A 22,776-nucleotide genomic window follows, 5' to 3' on the forward strand; every position below is an offset into this window, starting at 1 on the left:
CTCTGCTGTGCACCTTATTTACTTTATTCTTTCCCCACCTTTTCATTCCCCATCCCCCCCTATAGTTAAGAAAGTTACATATAGTTAAGTTGTAGTTATAGAGGAAAGGATATATTTATATTTACATATGTAGATATACACTTGCACATACACATCACACATATACACTCCAAAGCAGGCTACAATTAAGCTATATTTTTGTATACATATGTAGATATATACATACACACCCTTCCCACATACACATTTGTCTTTCCTATCACTGCTGTCACTTTAATTAAATTCTGCTTCTTAACTTGCCTTGTTATTTAACCTCCCACCCAGAGATCCTCCTTGGCTTCTTTCCTCACCCTCTGCTTCCCCATGTACCCATTCCTCCCTCCCTCATTTCTTTATATATTTTGGAGGGAGCTATTCCCTTCATGGTATGTATACAGTGTTGCCTATTGATCCCATTCCAGATGTGAACAGGTTTTCAGAACTATGAGCCCTCCTCCCCCCCGTGTCTTATTCTTCCTCTGTACCTTATTTCTATAATATGATTAGTATTTTTATCTTTACTCTACCACTCTTTCTTTTGAGCAACTTTTTCTGTTGATGTGAATCTTAAACATAAAATATGTTTATATTTTGTATATATGTAAATATATATATATATATATATATATATATATATATAATATATGTAAAAAACCCAAACATTTTGTCCATACTGGGTTCCTTAAAATTGCTCTTTGATATTGGTTCTTACATGTTAAGTTGTCTGCCAAGTTTGGGTTTGGTTAATAAAAACAAGTCCTGAAAATCTGCACTGAATGTCCATTTTTCCTCATTAAAAATTATAAATTTTGCTGGATATATTTTTGGCCACAGGCCTAGTTTTCATGCTGGTCTGTAGATGTGATTCCAATAACTTTGGTCTTTTTTTTTTTTTATAGCTGCTAAGTCTTATACAATTCTAATTGTAGTTCTAGCATATTTGAATTGGTTTTTTTCTTGTTTCTTGCAATTTTTTTTTGATCTGGGAGTTTCAAAATTTTGCAATAATGTTCCTATTATGTGTTTTCCACAAAGGATCTCTTTGAGGTGTCGATTGATGAATTTTTTTCCCTATTTTTATTCCTCCCCCCCAAGATTCTATCACTCCAGGACAATTTTCTCGGATTATTTCCTGCATTGTTGGAACAAGGTTCTCTTTTTGTTAGTCCAATTATTCTTGTATTTTCTCTACTTGATCTATTATCCAAATCTGTTGTTTTTCTTATGAGATGTTTCACATTCTGTTTTATGTTCTCATTCTTTATAATCTGTTTTGTTATTTCTTGATTTCTCATAGCTTCACTGGCTTTTCCTTATCCAATTCTAATGTTCAAAGCATTATTTTCATCTTTGAAACTGTACCTGCTTTTCTAATTAGTTGACTTTTTTCATTATTTTGTTTTTCTTGGATGGTTTTAATTTTTTTCTTTAGTTTTTCCTCAATGTCTCTCATTTGATTTTTGAATTCTTTTTGAGTTCTTCTATAAATTTTCTCTGGGCAGGAAATCATTTCCCATTACTCTTTAGGGTATAAGAGTTTTTGTTTGTTTTTTGTTTTTGTTGTTTTTTTATTTGTTTGTTTTGTTTTGTTTCATTTTTGTTTTGGTTTTTTTTTTTTGTTTTACTAAAGTGTCCTCCTTTGAAGTTGAATCCCTGTCTCCTCTGTTCCCATAATGTTTCAATGGTGGGGTGGTTCTTTTCCTGTTCATATTTTTAAAAAATAAGAGGTATTTAGTGTAAACACCTTTAATTGGGGGGTGGGGAGATGGTGCCTCAAGCTTCCCTTCAGCTCTCCCCTCTGACCAGAAACCCCAAACCAAGAAAGAGCTGCCTGCTCCTGCCAGTGCCCACAGCCAGCAGCATCTCTGCCCTGCTGCTTCTGCCCTCACCAGGTGCTGGTTCCTTTCTCCACCAGGGCCTCATCTCAGCAGCACAGCGGTGCCCAGTGTTCCCACTCAGCCGAGGTTCACTCTGTCTTCCTGGACCCAAACCCCGACTCCACAAACAATCGAAGGTGAAAGTCCTGGTGGTTTCTGCTCCATCCATACTTAGCTAGCCTGAGGGTTCCACTAGACATTTCTGCAAGCGCTAGCCCGGAGCTGTTTGCACTTCAGAGAGGTTAATCCTGGCCCAGAGGTCTGTCTTCAGATCTTATTGGGTTGTATGGGAGGAGCCCTCTTTTGTCCCCAGTGTTCTTGATTTTTCACCAATCCATGTTCACCCTGAGGTGAAATTTGTTGTATTCTGGGGGGAAATCGGGAGAGCTTGAAATTTATCAGCCTACTCCACCATCTTCCCAGAATCCTCCCCCAAAATTGCTTTTTTCTCACACTTCTTTGTCCTTTGTTTTCAGAGAGGACCAATTCATACAATGGAGGTTGGTCTTCTGGAAGTTGGGATAGGTTTTGTAACTTGACACACTTAATCCCTTTCCCAAGGTGCCATAGGGTAGAAAAATAATTGTCACTCATTTTAATTTTTAAAAGTAATTAGCTTTTGTGCTCTAGGATAGCCCCAGATCCAAGTTCCTAATCACTGTTCTTAATTAACTAGAAATTGGATTCAGGGAGAGAGACAATTTGTTGTACTGAGAAGTATACAACATCTGGCAATAGGAGAGCTGGGTTGGAGGGATGCTTCTGTCTGGGTGATCTTGGATGGGCCATTTCATTTCTTGGCACCTCAGCTTCCTCTTGTGAAATGAAAAGGTTGGACTAGATCAGGGGTTCTTAACTTAGGGTCTATGAACTCTGAAGCATTTAGATAATTCTATCTTAGTATGATGAGTTAGTTTCCTCTGTAGTTACTCTGTAACTACTCTGTATTTTGCTGTATGCATTTAGACAAAAGGACCAAAGGTTTTACCAGACAAGCTAAAAAACACCTGGACTGGATGATCCCCTATCTCTCTCCAAGCTCCTGTGTGCTGGAAAATGCTGAAAGAGAACTCCTTACTTGATGTTTTCCTTCCACATCAGATGTGCTTGACTTGCCCCCTCCACCAAGAATCTGAGACTTTCTCTTGCCCTAAAGCACAGCTTCTCTCTCCTTGGAGGCCGCAGTGTTTCACAAGGAATATCCCCACTATTCACAAGCTTCTCTCATGATTTTCTTATGCTGACTTGAAACTGTTTCCTCCTCTCTCACCATTTTGGCTTGTTCTCCCCTATAATAAGTTTCTTTCCCTATCTCAGGTGTGTTCTGAAGTCCTAATTACATTTTTTCCTCGTTATAATTAAGAATCTAGTGCCACAAATTTAATCTTGCAAAGACTTATTAAATGTGTAGTTTATTAAAGGCACTATGTACTCTTCTCCCTCATCCCCCACTACTTCTCCTTTTCCTAATGATGGAAAATTTGGGGAGCAGGAGCAAAAAACAGTAGTGACAGACCAAATTCAGAGTAATATCCAAATAGGGAAAAACTAATTCAGACTAATATCCATAGTAGGGAAAAACATTTAGTTTTTTTTTTAAATACTCTGTTAATTAGCTCTTATAATTGTTTGAACTTAGATCTCTGCTGTAATAACATTTACCAAAACTAGATCCCATCAGTATACAAAAACATTTTTAAAATGTCTACAAGAATGCTTGAATCACAGGTCTCAAGTAATATTTCCACAGACTGACATTTGGAGTCAGGTTGATTGTATTATTTAAACCAATAATAAATCTTCAAAATCAAACTATGAATAGAGAACCAAATAATGAATTTGTCATTTATTCTTCTTGATAATGGATCTATTTGCTCATTTGAGTTTTGTTTTTTTTTGGGGGGGAGGGGTTGGCCAGAATATGTCTAATTTTATCAATACCTTTTCTGCAAATATTTTGAGGCACTACATTAACCAGTTATTTATTTTTAAGCATAAAAGCTACATGGATTCTTTTGGAAAATAAAACTATTAAGAAACATATTTTAGATATGACAAGAGTCCATTGGATATAAAACAAAAAGCCCTTCCAAAATGTTCTTTTCTCAATCCCCATTTTTTTCCAGATCTCCTCTGCATTCATCACTGTTTACCACCTTTTTTTTTTTCCTTTTGCATGTTCTCTTCTCACTCAAGTTTTGTGACATTTTACACTCTCTATTCTCCATGTCTGTCATTTCCTGTATCTGCTTTGCTGGGTCATTAACCATCCATATCCCACCTCTGACTCCAGGTATCCCCCCAAAATCTATCCTGGATCCTTTTCTCTAACTTTTCAAATGATGACCACATTGACTCCTGTGAATTTAATTATCACCTTCATGCTGACTCCCAGATTTATACAGGGAGTCCCCAATAAAGACACTAAGACTTAGAGGGATGTCTGTCTCTCTCTCTCTCTCTCTCTCTCTCTCTCTCTCTCTCTCTCTCTCTCTCTCTCTCTCTCTTCTCTCTCTCTCTCTCTCTCTCTCTCTCTCTCTCTCTCTCTCTCTCCCTTTTTCTCTCTCTCTCTCTCTCTCTCTCTCTCTCTCTCTCACCTCAAGCCATCTTTGTTCTCTGGAGATTGCACCATCACCCAAACCATTGCTGAAGGGCAGAATGCTAGATATTGGGGGTAAAGTTTTATTCTCCAAATTTTCACTTACAACTTTCTTTCTCTCTGATTCCAGTTCTATTTCTTCTTTTTCCTTGTCTCGGATTTCTTTGCGTTTTTCTGCATATCTCAGGTGACTGACCTCTCTGTCAAAGTAATTGCTTACAGTGTATACCTGTTAACAAAAACATAATTCACATGAAATATCAACTACACAATTTGTCAGAAAGGGAGGGAATATCCGCTGCCCTAGAGGTAATCTGATATCAAGAACATATCTGAAGAAATACTCAATTTCTCTGGAATAAAACTTGAAAATAAAAATCTCCAGATTTTTGCTGTTATCAATATGTGATAGTTTTGTGATATGTGATAGTTTTCTCAACTAGTAAAACAGCAAACTTTAAAAAATCTAATAGTTATCAGATAGATTGCAATTATTCACACTAATGAAGAACAGAATCACAAATGATCTAAAATATAAAAAATGCCATTTATATTCATCTAGTAAATACTTTTTGCAAAGCATAATGTTAGACATTGAGAAAAATACAGAGATAGAAACAAAGAAAAAAAAGTCTCTATATTTGACAAATTAATATTGGCCTTGGGCAGTGTTCAAAGACATGCATTCAGCATTTATTAAACACCTAATATATGCAAGGCCCTGAGCTAAGTGTTAAAAGAAACTTATACTTGGGAAAAATATACTTCAGGACAGGCAGAGATCTAATACACTAATGTGAGCCAAATAAAGACAAATCTGATGAGAGGAGATGTTGACATGTGATGAGCTAAGAACATAGCCCACTTATGTTATCACAGTGTTAATTCTATTTTGAAAGTAGAACTTCCATTTAAAATGATAGCACAAATTTCAGCAACATTGCCTTTGATAATTAGAAGTTCTAGAGTGGAGCTAGTAGTTTCCAAGTTCTTCTTTGCTTTATTCGTTTGTATAGGCTCTGGAGAGGTCACAAGTAGCATGTGTGATATAAACATATTCTCAGATTTGTCAAAAACTGTATATATCAGCTAAATATCTTACAAGTCCATCCCTCATAGGAGAAATTCCATTTAATAGGAGCTTTTATGTTAAATTGTGCTTAATGTGAATTTGAGTAGCACTTCTTTCCCCAAGGGGAAAAAGTTATATTTAAATCTCTATGAATTCTTGATGGCTTTATTTTGGTTCATACCTGTGGAGTTTAGATTAGTCTAGTATAGGCTCAATATACATGCAGTCCACTGAAGAACAGTGATCCTGTACTTAAAAGTTAGTGTCACGCATGCTGCTTGCATTCTATATTCTTCCTTTAACAATTACTGGTTCTTAAAGTCAGTTCTTCTCAATTCTTAAAATTCAACCCCTCTCTTTAAAGCCAATTCTATTCTCCTTTAGTTGGTCTCCCACTCCTACAATTATACTTTGTTTGACTTATGAAATATGAGCAAACTCCCTATTTGACTGAATGACTACTTACTAAGTAAATTCTAGTGGGGATTATTTAGGGATGCTTGGGCAGACCAGCTGGCCATGAGACCTCTTTCAAACATAACATGGTGCGGTAGAGAGGATGATGGGATCAGAGGAATTTGAATCCTGCCTCCCCTCCCCTCTCCATAATGTGAAGGGTTTGGACTCAGTGGTCTTGAGAGTCCTCTCTAATTTTTTTTTACATCTATGATCCTGAGATGCTAACCATTGTTTCTAAACTTAGTAAGTCTACAGCTAAAAGAATCCCAAATAAAAATAAAGCTTCCAAAATATCTGATCACATAAATCCCCAGAGCAAAATATTACCAACCTCATTGGCCGAAGGGTGACTTAATGTCCATGGAATTTCCAATATATGCAATGTTCCATAATAATCTGCTACGGCTGCAAATTGTTGTTTTGCTGAAAGAGTTTTTAAAAGGGGAAAAACTTAGCAAACAAAAAGTAATTTTAGAAGTTAAGCATCCATGTGTTTTTGTTTTGTAGTTTCCTCTGAGACTTGTTGCTTCTACATGTGGTTGCATTGGTCATGGAGCCTCCATTGGGTTTACAGCAGAGACCACATAGACATATGGAAGTCAGTTTTTCCAGTTTGGGGGAACAGAACAAAGATTCTAAAGTTTTTGTCAACCATCCTGAACCTTCCCCCAACCCCTCTTTCCTTGACTGTGCTTCTCTGTAAGCCTTCCATCCCAACTCAGTGGGTAGATAACAGACCTGCTCAATACAAATGCTAATGATGATATGTGGGAAGATTTCAAAGAATACTTCTAGAGGATATTTTAGTTTGTAATACTCAAAGGAAAATAAGCTTCCCATGATGGGAGGAATTTCAAAGCAGCAAATAGACCCACTGCTTTCTCTGCCACAGAGTAACAGATTTTTTTTCCCTGAGATTTTAAAATAAGAACAAAACATCAAATGCTGCTGGAGAATTTTTAAGAAAAAAAGAAAAACTCATCACATTTGTTTTTTTTTCCCCTTTCTCCTTTATAGGAAACTTCATTCAAATAAATTGTAGACTCTTGTTTTGAAAAGTCAAGAAAGCAAGGATTTTGGACTAATTAAAGTAGCAAACAGCTTAACCACATGTATGGTATAAGCTTAGCATTGGCTGATCTGGAAAACATTAGCAAGTTGGGATAATTCAGATAATTTCTACATCTAATCTTTCTGGGAGGGGAGTAGAGGAATGGAATGAAAATAGAGGCCTAAGTGTCTCCAAGACCAAAACAACAGTGCAGACATGCTAGGAATCGGAGGAGAAATTCAGTCCACCACTCCAACGAAAAGGATAATATTTCTCTTCCAGTTATTATCTTTAGTTTCTGAAAACATTTTTATGTATTATTTTTTTCCATCCCCTGGGCAAGTTCTTTACTTGTCCTCCCCATGTTCTAGGGAATATAAATGTGTATTATATTTGAATATATAAGACTGATTGCTTAGAGCAAGGCAGTCAGGAAGGTGCTAACAGGAACGTTAGGTGATGCAGTGGAGAGAGAACTGGACCTGAAGTCTTGGAAAACCTGAGTTCAAATCCAGCCACAGACAGTGGGCACGTTCACTTCACCCTGTTTGCCTCTTTCTCCATCTGTAAAATGAGCTGGAGAAGGAAGTTGCAAATCACTCCAGTATCTCTGCTAAGAAAACCCTGAATGACAACACAAAGAGTGCACAACTAAAATATGATTTTTACAACTGAATAACAACATAAATTGCAGAGAAAGTGTTGAGCCACAATGAGAAAGCAAGTTTCCTTACTTGGGAGTTCCTATATAATCAAATATAATCAAAAGATGATTGATAATAATAAAAGAAGCCTTATAAAGAATGGCCCCCAATCTATTTAATAAAAGTGTTTGATATTCAGAAAATAGTCATAAAAATGATGGATAGGAAAACATGTTCTATAGGGAAGGGAATGCTAGAGAAATGGAATTACTTAGCCTGGAAAAGAGAAGGAAGAGGGATGTATGTAAACAGTCACGGCCAGCTGTAATGAGACTGGGAAGGAAGACGCCCTGGTTTATTGTTTGTTGAGATCTCAAAGCATATCACCATCATTTAAGAGCCTCTTATCACATTATCTCATTATCTCAAGAACAAATTCAGATCAGGTTTCTCTGCTGCTGCTTTCTTAGGAGAGCTCTTACAGGACTAAGATCCTGGAGAGAGGGAGGAGGGCATCTAATTCAGGGGCTTATCTAGAGGGAGCACAACCTAGTGGGGAGAGTGCTCATCTTAGAATCCAGAAAATGCATATTTCAACTCTGCCTCAGACATGAACTAGTTCTGTGATGCAGAGCAGTTAAAGAGCCAGGATTTTCTCATCTGTAAAAAGATTTCTCAGGGTTGTTCTAAGGATTACTAAACTCTAGAAAGCACTTTGCAAACCTCAAAGCATTATCTGTACATCTACAGGAGGCAGCAGAGAGGGCTCTGGGTCAGGGAGCAGTTCTTCCTCTGTATCCCAATGCCTTGCCAATGCTCAACGGAGGTCAGCTCTACCAACCTAGGAAAGCCCTTGTAAATTCAGGCTCTAAGCCTCTTACTCAATACTGATGTGCTCCAGGAGAGGGGCTTCCTTCCCGGGAGTTCTCTTGCCATTAGTCTGGTTAAAAAAAAAAAAAAAAAAAAAGCTCATCCCTAGCTCTTTAACCTTGGAAACTTATCTGTCAGTTGCTTTTGGAAACAGGTACGAATTGGGGAGTAACATGGTGGTATCTCCCTTTGCTGATTGGAGTTAGGGACTGGCAAAGCTCTGGCCTAGAAGCCAAAGGGTAGCAGCTCCAGCCAACAAGAGGGATGGCACAGAGTCTGTATTAGCAGTTAGCAATGGGAAGAGTTCTATCAGGCTTCACTGGGGGCCCTGCAATGATCTCAAATAAAAGTTATTTTTAATAATTTATTTTTAATAATTTAATAAAAGTTTTAAAACAGTAAATATAAACTTCAGTTTCATTATGAGAATTACGTGATAAATAATATAAAATATAAAATAGAACATAAATATTATGAATATAATTTAAAATATAAATAAAAAGAATGATGAAGGGACTTAAAGTCATGTCACAGAAACTGGTTGGAGAAGCTAGGAATGTTTACTTAGAGTAAGAAGATAAGGATTAAGGGACATCATTTTGGCCTTCACACCCCTCTCATGTCACTAGGCAGTGATGTTAGCTGGCTGCCCCCTAGTACCAAAGGCAAAACCTCTGGTGCTTTTCACCATTGGGAAACAACAGCTGGCTTCAGTTCAAGAAGAACTTTCTGAACAGCCAATCAATAGGCAATTACCCCCAGACAAAACCCCCATAAATCCAGAGAGAGGTTTCAAGCCTTGTTATTTATCAAATGAAATGGGATGATGATTTTGAACATTAAAAAGCAAATGGCAAAATGGCAAATTTTGAATGGTCCTTGCCTACTGTTGTACCAAGCAGTGTGCTGGGTGCTAGGGGTACAAAGACAGATGACATAGCCTTTGCCTACAGGAACTTACACTCTCCCTAGTAACCAGGGGAAACAACAGTGGCTTCCTCTAGGTGAGGGGGCTTGAGCTGAATCTTAGAAGGAAACCAGGTGATGGAAGAGGCAGAGCTGAGGTGAGTGGTCTCCCTAGGGATAGGAAACTGGAATTTACTTAGCAAAGCGGGGAGAAGGGGACAAGGCAGACTCACACTTTCAGAAAACCCTTTGGCGGCTGCGTGGAGGATGGACTAGAATGAGCGGGCACTCGGGGTGCCAGTTGGCAGGCTGTGATGGTAGTCCTTGTGAATGAATGCCATGAGAGTGACTGGGCCAGTCAGTGAACGGATGTGTGTGAGCGAGATTGTGGCAGCCGGAACAGCAAGAGTTGGCATCTGATTGCATTTGTGGGGTGAGTGGATGACAGGAGGATAAGATCAAGATTGTCAATTGGGGGTGGAAGGACGATGGAGCAGAAAGAAGGATAAGTAATACAGCGGGCCACCTATCACTGAAGATGTCCAAGGAGAAGCCAGCATGAGTGGAGAGAATTCATCTCACATGGAGTAAATAATCTCCAAGGATCCTTCCAATCTTAAGGTGATGAACTCTAAAATGGGGGCAGAAATGTCTGCCTTCCTCAGAGAGTATCTGTGAAGATCAATCGTCCCTGTCACGTAAAAGCTCTTTGAAGAGCTACAAATCACAATAGGAATGTATGGAGGGCCAGGCTGGGGACTGGGGAGGAAGAGGGCTAATATCGGGAAGCAAGTGAAGTGGGGAGAGTTCTCACCGGGATCTTCATTTTGTTCAGTCGATCATCCCCTTTGTTGGGGAAGGAGCCTTCCACGCTCACCTTCCAGAATGGACGGAAAGTCACTTGTATTTAGCTCGCCTCAGGAGAGTAAGCTTAGATGATTTTTTCACACTGGGGACTTGTTAAACCTAGGAACGGGTTGTAGAGGGAGACATTTCCTTTTCTGGATTTTTTTAAAAACACGGGTTTTTATCTATTGGACATGGATCACATGAGTTCCATTTTATAGACTCTTCCTACATTGTCATTCTTCTAACGTTGAGTAAAATCACTTAAAAAGATCATTGTTCATAGGTTAATAAAGAGTACTGGGCATAGGGGAAAGTCTGTTGGACTTGAAAGCAGGCAGTGAGTCCAAATCCTCGCTCCATTGCTTATAAACTCTGTGACCACAGATTAGCTTTCATTGGTAAAATACAGCTAGGATGTCTTCCCTTGGTGTAAACATACACTGGGGCAGGGACAGACACCCAACCTGTGATTTCATTGGGGCAGGGAATGGCCTGGCAAGCAAATTCTCTCTGCCCATGTGAGTCAGCACCTTCTTGACAAGATTTAGCCTTAAAAGGGGCCCCAAGCCCCAAGAGATTACTCCAATAACCAGTAGGCATCGGAAGCAGTACTTAAACCTAGGTTTGTTGGCTTGGACACGGGCCCTTTAGCTATTGCATCCATGGCTTCTCACTTTGTCACACTAACAGCACTTATCTAACGCCGGCTCTTAGTGATTTTTGAGGAATGAGATGGGTTCAGGCTCACTCTTTTTCAAAGTTAACTTACAGGAGACCATCCAGGGTCTGATGTACGTGATGGCCGTTACACAAATGTTCTGTGTCTGGGCGGGTTCGTGAGTTTTCTCCAACAGGTCCCAAATGTCAATGTATCCATCTTCTTTGCCCACAAAGAAAACCGCTGGTCTTGTCAAGGACCAGTGTCCAGCCGTGTACATTTTTTTTGAACAGGATGACTGAAGAAGCGGTCCTTGCTGAAAAAAGAGACACAAACCCCCATAAATCCCAAGAGAGGTTTCAAGCCTTTTGCTATTTGTCAGATGAAATGGGATGATGACTTTGAATGGTAAGTTTAAAGTTTTCTTGAAGATTCCCCAAATAAAATTTTAAGTTTTGATTCAGTGCCATTCAAGAAGAATTCATTGGGACCATTATCATATGCTCTTAATGATAGTCCCCTGCTGAAGGTCTTCCTTCAGGGGTTGGTTTAACAACAACAACAATAACAACAACAAACAAAAAGCCGGGTTCACATGCATTTTCTGTGCTTCCTAGCCTCTTCTAGATCTAACAATGGAATGGAAGAGCATTCATGACCCTGAGCACTGGGAATGCAGATAGCCAAGCGAGCCAATCCCCAAAGAGTTCACATTTCGGTTGAGGGACACAACCTGTAATTGTCCTTAGCCATCTAAAATTGCAAACAAGCACGTCTGAAAGGGCTCAGCTGCTGCTGGAATCTCCATGTAGCCCCGATAGCCCGTATCAGAGGACACAAAAAATCTGTCATTCCTTCTGTAAGCTACCATCGCTTGCCCTCACCCGACCTGGGCAAAGTCACTCAACAGGACTCCAAGTGGAAATCCCGCAAGATTTGCCATGTGGTTCACAAACACTATTTGGGACAGTTTGGCTGCTCCCCCTCAGCAGACCCTTCCCTTTCCTCCCCTCCATAATATAGGGGTTAGCTAGAATATCTCCTAGTATATTTTCTCAAAAGGAGTGTGTAGCACATTTCTGGCTGCCTCAGTCTCCACTCCAGCCAGCTGTACCCATCTGAAGGCCTGGGATTGGCCATTGGCCTAGAAAGGACCATAGACGAGTCAACTTGGTCTCTCTTTGGGGTGGGGGTTCCAGCTTGGCCTCTGACCTGTTCTCAAGTAACTTGCCCTGGCCTCCAGTATCTCTCCCCTGATCTTTGGTTACCTGCACGGCACCTTGTTCACAGCTTCAGTCTGGTTTTTGAGTCAGGTATGCTGAGGAAGCACATGACTTCTTGGCACTCTCCCTCTCTCCCTGCCCTGCTCCTTATTCTGTACTATCCTGTCTATACCCATTTATTTCTGTTTCGTTTCCTCTTTAAGAATGAAAACTTCATGAGGGACAATTTCTGTTCTTTTCCTTTCTTTGTATTCCAGTGTCCAGGGCACACTAAGCACTTGTTGACTGATGGATTGTTTGATGTAGTACTAGTTCTATGGGTCTGCTCTTCCTCTCCTTGGTCTTTGCTCTATCATGGCCATCCCTGGTCCCAATGCTGACAGAGACCAGTGACAACGTCCTCCCCGCCCTTGCACTTCATGGATTCCCAGGGGACTCTTAGGGGTGAGAGGCTGGAAGGGTAAGGGGTGCAAAGTTAAGAGAAATCTCCCACAAAGCCTCATGGAAGAAAGTCCTGGGTCTCAGACAATGAGCAGACCAATTAGATTGTTGTTGTGTTGGCCTAGATGAGAAATTTTTAAAAGTACTTCTAAGGAGATAAAAGGAAGGGGTTGTTTTGAAAAGCTCCTGATGGATCTGCTTGCCAGCTGTGGCTCCGGCCATCTGCCGCTGTTTCCATAAGTTGTGTCCCACAGGCACGGTTATGTGACAGCAGCCAGTGCATTGTTCTTTCTCAATAGCCAGGGACAACCCACCCACAGTTTTTGCTCTGCCATTACGCACAAAACTTACAGAAACACCTTCTTTCCATATGGCCACGTTCCAGCCCCCAATGGTGAGGACAATGTCAGTGTAAAAAGGTGATCTCTGGACAGTGTGAATGCTTCCATCGTGGACCAAGTATTGATTCGTCGGCTTCTTACCTGTTAGAAGGTAAAGGTCATTTCTTGCCTGCAAAGTGGCTGAGATAGTTTTCAGTGAAAATAAGGAGAAAAGTCGGAGAGCAGGCTCCCAGTTTGGAGGGAAGTAGGGAGGAGATGTGAAGAGATAAAATTCAGCTTGATGGCCCCAGGGAGAGAAATGTGGTAGAACAGAAAGAACTCTGGACTTAGAGGTGGGATCCGGGATTGCCATTCCAGCCCCAACATAAGCAAATCCGTTCCCCTTTCTGGGCCTCAGTTTCTCCATCTGTAAAATGAGAAGACTGGATTCTGGGATCTCTGCAGTCCCTTCCAAGAATAATCCCTTTCCCATGAATACAAATTTGTAGGCTCAAAAGGGAATTCTGAAGATTGGCGAGTTACCTTGCGTGTTACAGTATGGTCTGTTTAGTCTAAGTCCACAAAGGAAGCCATTGTTCTGTGCTAGGTGGATGAAAAGCACAGTATTTGTTGAATGAATAAATAATTGATAGGGATCTTGGGAAATGGCCTGAGAGAGCTTTGTTCAGGTCCCTATATTTGGATTCATTCAACAAACATTAAATCTTCCTATTCTCCTATAAAAATAAAAATCAAAAGTGGTTTATAAATCACGGTGTCTGTGAAAAATTCTGAACCTCACCATGTTGTTTGAATGAAGTTCACATGTGAGATGCATTCATCCCTTTGCCTCCTCCATAGAGAAGCTTTATTTTCCAGCAAGAAGACTTCTAAGACGACTGCCCTGATTTCCACAGCCTCAGTGATCTCTACCCTCTCAAAACATCTTGCACGTCATTCTTAGCTCTGTTCGTATCCCATCTCCTAGCAGAATAGAAGCTCCTTGAAGGCAGGAGATGCATGTTTTCTCATCTCTATTCTAACAGCCGAGCAAGGGCCTGGCACATGCTTAACCCTTTGTAAATGTTTTGAATGTGACTGACCCCATCTATGGGTTCTAGCCAGTTTTCTCTTTGTCTGAATACAAGTGAGCTGCTAATGGAGTAGAAAATGTCTGCTAAATTTAAGTACAGTGTAAATGTAGCTTTAATACAGTACACTGAAGGAAAGGAATGGAGCAGGGAGAAGATTGTTCTTGGGAAAGCTTCACTTAGTGTGATTTCATTCCCAGCTTCCCTCAACTTTCTTTTTCCTTCTGGTTGAGCTGTCAGAAAAAATTTCTTCTGTCTCCTGGCGCCCTTTAGTGGAATTTTTTCTCATTGCAGCATTAGCCAAGATATTGCTATTGTGAGAAATAAGAGCTGCGAGTTTTATTTTAAAACTAAATTTTCATATAAGAAACTCTTTGTGACTTTCACCCTAAAAGGATCCCAGTGGACCTCTGTAGTGGAGTGGAGCTTTTTCAAATGGCTGTCTTTATTGGGTATTATACTAAATGCTTTTTACAAATATTGCTTCTTTTGACCCTCACAACACCCCTGTGAGACAGGGACTGTTATTATCCCCATTTTACAGTTGAGGAACCTGAGGCACACAGATGAATGCTCAGGCATGTAGGCCAGAATTGAATTCATTTCTTCCTAACTCTAGGCCCATTCTCTATCCTCTGTGCCACAAGCTGCCCATGACTAAGGGGCCTGCCGGAGATGGTCTCGTTGAGCCTGGTGATTTCCGTGGGCATTCTGAGACTTGATAGAGGTAGCCCTGTGATGGATGGCTTCAATCAGCCCGTCTGTCTTAGAGGAAAATAAACTGTGGGTACCAGGTATGGCCAGAAAATGTGGACCTTGGAGGAAAAGTTAAATGCCAGCTTGTTTTTTAAGAATTTGCCCATGGATCCTTAGGAAGCCTTTGTTACTGAAGAATGTCTTTTGTGTCTAATCTGTTTTTCAGTCATTTCAGTCTTATGTGGCAAAGATGCTACGGGGATGGGCCATTTCCTTCTTCAGCCCATTTTACAGAAGAGGAAACTGAGGCAGAGTTTAGTGACTTGTCCAGATCATACAGCTAGTAAGTGACTGAGGCCAGATTTGAATTCATATTTGCTTTCCTGACCCCAAGCCTAGTGCTCTGTGCACCATGGCACCCTTATATAAATCAGCTTTGTACTATCCCAAGACATGAGCCAAATCTAAGCTTTATTGTCCCCATTTCCAAAAAGTTTCTTGCAACCTATAAAATGAGGTCATGGGACTGGATGCCTCTGAAATTCTTCCAGTTCTAAATCCTGAAATAAATAAGAGCTGACACTCAGAAAACACTTTAAAGCTTTGCAAAGTGCGGCAAACATTTGTCTCCCTGGAACCTCCCGGGGAGTCAGCTGGTGGCTTCTTGCTTCCCCTGAACCAGCTAGGCTCTGATGTGGGTCCCATCAGCCCCTTTGAGATCACCTGGGAACTTCTTGGTGTGTAGGAGGATTCTGTGTCCTAACAGGCTTTGTCTCTCTCAGGACCCCACGGAGCTGGATTAGCAGCTTCCAAACAGATTCATACTGAGGCCCTCTGGTGGAACTGATGCGTCAGCTCACCAAAGGAACCCAAAGGACTGAGGTTCCTGAGGGCTGTGGGGCAGGTGTGAGACTGTGAGCCCTGGGAAATTGAGAATCGGTACCCTTAGCCCTGAAGCAGCCTACCTGGCAGTGAGAGCATAGGCTTTCTGAGAAGCCACTTTGCGGCAAACAATTTCACCTACACAGACCTCAGGTTCCTCTTGCATAAAATGCAGGGCTTAAACTTGAAGACCTCAAAGTTTTTGTTCAGCTCTATACTTTATGATACCTCTAGGAAAGGCTGGAGCTGTGTAGACTTTAGAGTCTGCAAGGATAAAGCTGTGCAGATACCCTGGCTTAGAGATGGGCTGCCTTAGTAAGGCACCAAAATTGTTAATTCACAAAGTAACTAGGTTGATTCATTTTGACATATAACTTTGGCAGGTGATTTAAGGATGATACAACTTTTTGAGGGCAGGGACTGATCCCCAAGCCCCCAGCACAATGCTTGTGGTCACCTAAATCCTCAATAAATGCAGAATGCTTAAAATTTTTTTTTTCTTTAAGGAGAAGGGAAGGAAATGAATTAAGCATTTATTATGCCCCTACTGTGTGTCATGCTTTGTGCTGAGCTCTTTACTAACATTTGTTTGACCCTCACAACAAACTTGCAAGACAGGTGCTATTATTATCCCTATTTTACAACTGAAGAAACAGAGGCAAACAGATGAACTGAGTTGCCCTGAGTTACCCATGCCACATAGGTAAGATTTGAATTCAAATCTTCATGACTCTAGGTCCATACTTTGGGTTAGGGGCATATTAAACCACATAGTCAGGTTTCTTCTCAGGAAGGAACCGTGTGAATTCAGAGTCTATGGCTCCTTCTCAAGAAAGGAGCCAGTGGATCAATTACCTAATACTTGAGTACTTACTAAAGCTCCAAAAAAGTCTTCCTCATCTGTCGAGTGGAGATAAGAATAGTATCCACTTTCTAAGGTTGTGATGATCAAATGAGATAATTATAAAGCATATAGCACAGTGCCTGGCACATAGTAAGGACTATATAAATAGTAGCTATTAGGTAGTAGTAGTATCAAATAGGAGGAGTAATAGCAGCAGCAGCAGCAGTAGTAGTAGTAGAAGTGGGAGGAGGAAGAGGATCAGGAGTAGTAGTAGTAAAGGAGGAGGAGGAGGAGGAATAGAAGTAGAAGTGTAGAAGTAGGAGTACTATTAGCAGCAGCAGTAGTAGAAGGAGCAGTAGTAGAAGTAGTAAAAGTAGGAATAGAAGTGGGAGTAGCAGTAATAAAAATAGTAAAGTAGGGGAAGGAATAGTAGAAGTAGGAGTAGTAACAGCAGCAGTTGTAATATTAGTCGTGTAGTAAAAAAAGTAGTAGTAGTAGAAGTAGTAGTAGCAGCAGCGGTAGTAGAAGGAGGAGTAGTAGGAGTAATAAAGGAGGAAGAGTAGTAGAAATGGGAGTAATAAAAGAGGTAGTAGTAGTAGTAGTAATAGTAGTAGTAGTAAAAATAGCAGTAGTAGCAGTAGTGGTGGTGGTAGTAGAAGTAGTAAAAGTAGGAATGGGAGTAGAAGTGAGAATAATAGTAGCAGTAGAAGTAGTAAAGTAGGCAGAGAAATAATAGAAGTAGGAACGGTAACAGCAGCAGTAGTAGTAGTAATAGTGGTAGTAGTAGAAGTAGTAATGGCAATAGAAGGAGGAGTAGGACTAATAGAATTAGTAAGGTAAGGGGAGGAATAATAGTAGTAGTTCTAGAAGGAATCGGAATAGAAGTAGTAGTAGGAAGGAGTAATAAAAATAGTAGTAGAAGTAGGAGTGGGAGTAAAGGGGGAAATAGCAGAAATAGAAGGAGGAATAGAAGAAATAGGAGTAGTAGCAGAAGTAGAAGTAGTAAAAGTAGGAGTAGGAATAGTAGTAGTAGTAGTAGTAGTAGTAGTAATAGAAGTAGTAGAAATAAAAGTAGTAGTAGAAGCAGCAGGAAGAGTAGTAGTAAAAATAATGTAAGTAAGAGTTATAGTAGTAGAAATAGTAGGAGCAGCAGTGGCAGCAGTAGGAGTAGGAATAGCATATACAAGAATATAATACATGATGACAATGCCCAAGGAACCCAGGGAGATGCTTAAATATTTAAAGGTAATATTCCTTTATTTTGCCTTTCTTTTTAATACATCAATGAGTGGAGATGGGGAAGAAGCTTCTACATGAATTGAGTGTTCCCACCTCATGAAATATCAGACCAATAAAAGCCCAAGGGCATGAAAAGGAATAACCCAGCAACCCTGGCCAGAAGGATAAAAGCTATTATCTTTGCCTCCACTCTATACAGAAATCTCCAGTGCTTTAACCATGGCTCCGTGGGCCAAACACCGTTATCCTTATTCTTCCAAGGAGAGAAGCAGCACGCTGTGTGGTAGAGCAGGAAGGCTGGGTCCCGGTCCTTTCTTGGAGTCATGTAGGCAAGCCTGTCAGCCCCTCATGGAGCCCACTCTCTAGGACTCTCAGATAGCCCCTGATCTGCTTTAGTAGAGGGGAGAGCTCCCTCTGCCAATAGAGGGGCTGCCCCTATCCCTGTCCTCATCCCTCTGTTCAAAGAGAGGTATTTCCCCATTTGTCTCTTTCAACCTGCTAATTATTAGCCATATTTCCTTCTTCTGCCCTCTCTTCCTTAGTAAGCTCATTCATTCATCAGCTATGGCCGGGATGTCCAAACCAACCATGTTGCAAAAGCTAGTAAAATCTATTCTTCCTATCGAATCTTCCTTAGGTGAAGATTTTGTAATGTTTACTCTTCTCAAAACTCTTTTGGGATCCCTTATTGCATACTGAATAACATAACTCCTTAGTCTGATTTTTTTTACAGCAATCAACATTATGAAAGCCAACGATTCAAACCTTATCTTGCAGCTCTCTTTTCCACATGTTCAGGGATCTAGCCAAGATAGACTTTTTGCTTGTCCCATATACATATCCTGCCCTTCTCTACCTTTTGCTAAGCCTTCCCCTACACATGAAATGCCCCACCTGCTTCCCCATCCCACCTTCTGCAAAAGGCTGAATAGAATAACAGAAGTAGGAACAGTAACAGCAGTAATAGTAGCAGTAATGGTAGTAGTAGAAGTAGTAAGTGGCAATAGAAATTGGTCTTTTCTTTGAGATAACTTTCCATTAACTTATGTACATAGTTGTATGCCTGTTGTCTCCCCCAGCTCCTTGGGGAAAGGGACTGTTTTTTTTGGCTTTCTTTGTATATCAAGCACGTAGCACAGTGCCTGGCACACAGTAAGTGCTTAATAAATGCTTGTTGTGACCGACCTGTTTAATTCCCACCAAACCTATGAGCCCACTTCAATTGCTGTCTCTTCTGTGAAACCCTCCCTCATCTAGTCTCTCTCATTCCTACCCTGAAACAGTCTGGATTCTTCCCCCCTCAAATATTTGGAATTTGATTTGTGTGTCTTACATAATTATCACGTTGTGTTATTGTGCGTTTTATATATATAGTATTTTTTTTATTAGAGTGTGTGGTGGATGGCCCTCATTCTTGTTCTCAGAACCTGAACTGCATGGATACTTAATGGGGGACAAAATAAATATTTATTGAATAAATTAACAATAGACATCACAGAAAAGGTTTTGAATGAATTTTGTTTGGCATAATTTCCTTGTCTCCCTCTATTGCTAGAGACAAACTGTGAAGGGCACAAGCAGCTTCCTTTGTGAACCAAAACTAAATTGATCTTCTTATATAATTCATAAACTAGTTCTATCCAAAGTTCTCCATCAAGACAGGGACTTAATTAACCTCTTGCAAGGGTATCAACTGAAGTGCTTTCTTAATAGACTGTTGTTGTCACTTATCACAGTGCTGGAGGCAAGTTCATAAAGAAAACTATTTCCTGTAAGCCCCAGAAAATTAGGGTTGCATTTCATACCAATGAAAGAGTTGTTGTACTAGGACATAGTAACTGGGTCTTTAACTCAGCAGGGCTGTGTCTGGATGGGGTAATATCTGTAAAGCTCTTTGCACACCTCAAAGTGCTATAGAAGTGCTTTTGTTGCTTATTCATTTCAGCCGTGTCCAATTCTTCATGACCCATTTGGAGTTTTCTTGGCTGAGATACTAGAGAGGTTTACCATTTACTTTCTATTTTACAGATAGGGAAACTGAGGCAAAAAGGGCTAAGTCACTTGCCTGGGATCACAAAGCTGGGAAGTGCCTGAGGCTGGATTTAAATTCATGAAGATGTCTCCCTGATTACAGTGTTCTATGTACTGTGCCATCCACCTGGAGGACCTTATGTAAATGCTAATTATTTGCCATCATCATCATCATCATCATCATTATCATCATCATCATCATCATCATCATCATCATCATCATCATCTCTCCCCCCAATCCCCCAAGTCTTTTTTTCCAGGCAAATAATCCCCATTTCTTTGAAATGATCCTCATTTTATGTGATTTCTGAGGCTTTCAGAATCTATTCTATTCTGTTCTGCACAAGCTCCAGATTGCCAAAGTTCTTCCTAAATCATGGCACCAAGAATAGAACAGAGTGTTCTCTCTGGTTTTAGATACCAGGCTTCTCTAAATGCAGCGTAATATTGTTTTAGCTTTCTTGGCTGCCACATCAAATTATTAATTCATATTCAATTTAAATTCATATTTAATTGAATTAATTCATATGGAATTTATATTGAACTAAAATCCCCAGACCTTTTTTTCAAACAAACTGTGATCTAAACCATACTCTATTTTCTTTCCATGAAGATAATTTTTGAACTCATTTATCTCTGCCTGATTACCACTTATTAGATTTGACACTTTTGGTCTTGTCTTTTGAAATCTTTTTGGATCCTGGTTTTTTCATTGAATATGTTGGCCATCCCTCCCAGCTAGGAGGTCATCTCTAAATCTGATGATTATGTAATCCATGGCTTTATCCTAATCTCTTCTTATCTCTCTGTCTCTGTCTCTCTGAACCTATCTTTCTCTCTTCCTGTATCTGTCTCTGTTTGTCTCTCTGTCTCTCTGAACCTGTCTCTCTGTCTCTTTGAACCTGTCTCTCTGTCTCTGTTTCTCTTCCTGTCTCTGTCTCTCTGTCTGTCTCTCTGAACCTGTCTCTCTGTCTCTGTCTTTCTCTCTTCCTGTATATGTCTCTGTCTCTTTTGAACTTGACTCTCTGTCTCTGTCTCTCTACCTCTCTCTATTTGTCTCTCTGTCTCTCTGAACCTCTCTCTCTCTCTCTCTCTCTCTCTCTCTCTCTCTCTCTCTCTCTCTCTCACACACACACACACACACACACACACACACACACACACACACACACACACTAAATAGGCCAGATTCCCCCCATACAAAGTTTAGCTTACTATCTTTGAGAGTTGTTGCCAAATCCATCCCCTCACTGCCAGTCTGATCACTGGGTCATACTTGAAGCATGGTGAGAACTTCAAGACTCTGATCCTGGGATTGAAAGCCAGGCTCAAGTTGATGGCCAGAGGAAGCCCTCAACATAGCACTTGCGGGAGGCTGGAGCTAGTGGGATCAACTTTTTATATGACCCGCCCAGTCTCTAGTTTGATTTTTTTCCCACTGTTATTTTTTACTTTATTTTTTATAAACTGACAACAGCAGCCTACCATTTCCACATAGACACAACTCTCATTCCAATTAGCAAGATCTCCTCAGAAGTAACCTGAGCTTTTCAATTCCTCTTCTAAAGGCTAAAAGCAAATGGAGCAGTTTCATAAAATAAGAAAACATTTTGACTTACTTACTAATCGCCCAGTATCATGATCTCTTTCCATCCTCCAGTCTGTGTATATCACCTCCCCATCCTAAAATGTTACATTAAGTCTCATAAGTACAATGACAGCATAATGGAAAGATTTTTAGTAATTTTTTTTTTACTATAATGGCAATATCACGTCCTCCTTCTCCCCACAAAAAAACATTGAATATAGAGAAAAGTCAATTAATAAAGTTAGAAAAAAAATCAGATATTATTTAATGTTACTTAGACCCTCCCCAAAATGTTTGATTAAGCTGAATTTTTTATTTTTCAATAAGTGTTCATATGTGTATCCACTATCCAGGTAATGCATTAAAAAATTAACCCCCCAAATTTATACTTGGACTTTTAGGTAATTCAGCTAAGTGGGCAACTATTTGTACTTCAGGAAAAATTGGCAATGAGGATCCATAGGTACCATAAGGACATATGTATACTATCTAATAACATTTGGAGGAAAAATCAGGATAATCTGTAAAATGATAGTGATGGAAATCTATAAAATAGGTTTTCTCATTGGGATATTAATAGTATCTACCATAGATAATATGTGTAAAGCACTTTGCAAACCTGAAAGCATTATTGTTAGCATTAAATAAGTGCTAGTTGTTATTATTGTTGTTGAATTTTCCTGCATTTCTGCCTCTTCTCTTGGCTTAGTTCAGGGCTTTGTGGATAAAGACCATGCCTTAAACTTTATACAAATAGTGAGCACAGTGTCATAAATGTGGGAGATGCTCAATAAATAAAGTATTTTGTGATTGGTTGAAAGATATATCTTATGATTTTTTTTTATGTTCACAAAAGAACACTTAGACTAGAGAGAATGATTAACAAAATTTCTAAAGCAATTAATTATACTTACAATATCAAAATTCATAGATATGAAAATATCTACAACAAAGAAAATATAAAATGTGTCCCAATTTGTGTGCTTTTCTAACAGAGCTCTATTTCATCTTACCTCTGTTCCAACAAAGAACATTGTGTTATAATCCTCCACTGGCTTGAGGGTCTTGGTCAAACCATATTCCAAGTTGTGGTAGGGATCTTCTCCTGCAATCTGGGCTTTCTGCTGGAGTGTCAGAGCATCTTTCAGAAATATTTGAATAGAAGAAACACATTTTTATAGTTTAAAAAATACTGCTCACAAATCAATGTTCTTTAAATTATCTTGTACCTAATCAAGCGCAAATCACTACAGCAAATCCTTTTTTGTTTAACTTTCATTTTTTCCACTCTCTCTTCTTTTTTTTTTTTGACAGCAATTCTGGGACAATGTCTAATACTTGGAGAAAGGAGCTGCCCTTCCTTTATTCTAGTATTAATTGAAAAAGCATTTAGTGTC

At 39.8% G+C, this 22,776-nt stretch overlaps 1 protein-coding gene across 1 annotated transcript in view; it reads right to left on the reverse strand.

Annotated features, from left to right (window-relative positions):
- Positions 1 to 22,776, reverse strand: part of DNAI3 (dynein axonemal intermediate chain 3) — a 115,925-nt gene that overhangs the window by 868 nt on the left and 92,281 nt on the right. Inside the window, exons 17-22 of the mRNA XM_074266351.1 lie at positions 22,393 to 22,520; positions 21,411 to 21,474; positions 13,040 to 13,170; positions 11,136 to 11,340; positions 6,378 to 6,469; positions 4,622 to 4,744 (exon numbers count right to left, since the gene is read on the reverse strand). Coding sequence (XP_074122452.1) covers positions 4,622 to 4,744; positions 6,378 to 6,469; positions 11,136 to 11,340; positions 13,040 to 13,170; positions 21,411 to 21,474; positions 22,393 to 22,520 — 743 coding nt within the window. The remainder of the gene's footprint in view (positions 1 to 4,621; positions 4,745 to 6,377; positions 6,470 to 11,135; positions 11,341 to 13,039; positions 13,171 to 21,410; positions 21,475 to 22,392; positions 22,521 to 22,776) is intronic.

The sequence above is a fragment of the Sminthopsis crassicaudata genome, chromosome 4, assembly GCF_048593235.1.
Source record: "Sminthopsis crassicaudata isolate SCR6 chromosome 4, ASM4859323v1, whole genome shotgun sequence".
Taxonomy (NCBI): Eukaryota; Metazoa; Chordata; class Mammalia; order Dasyuromorphia; family Dasyuridae; genus Sminthopsis; species Sminthopsis crassicaudata.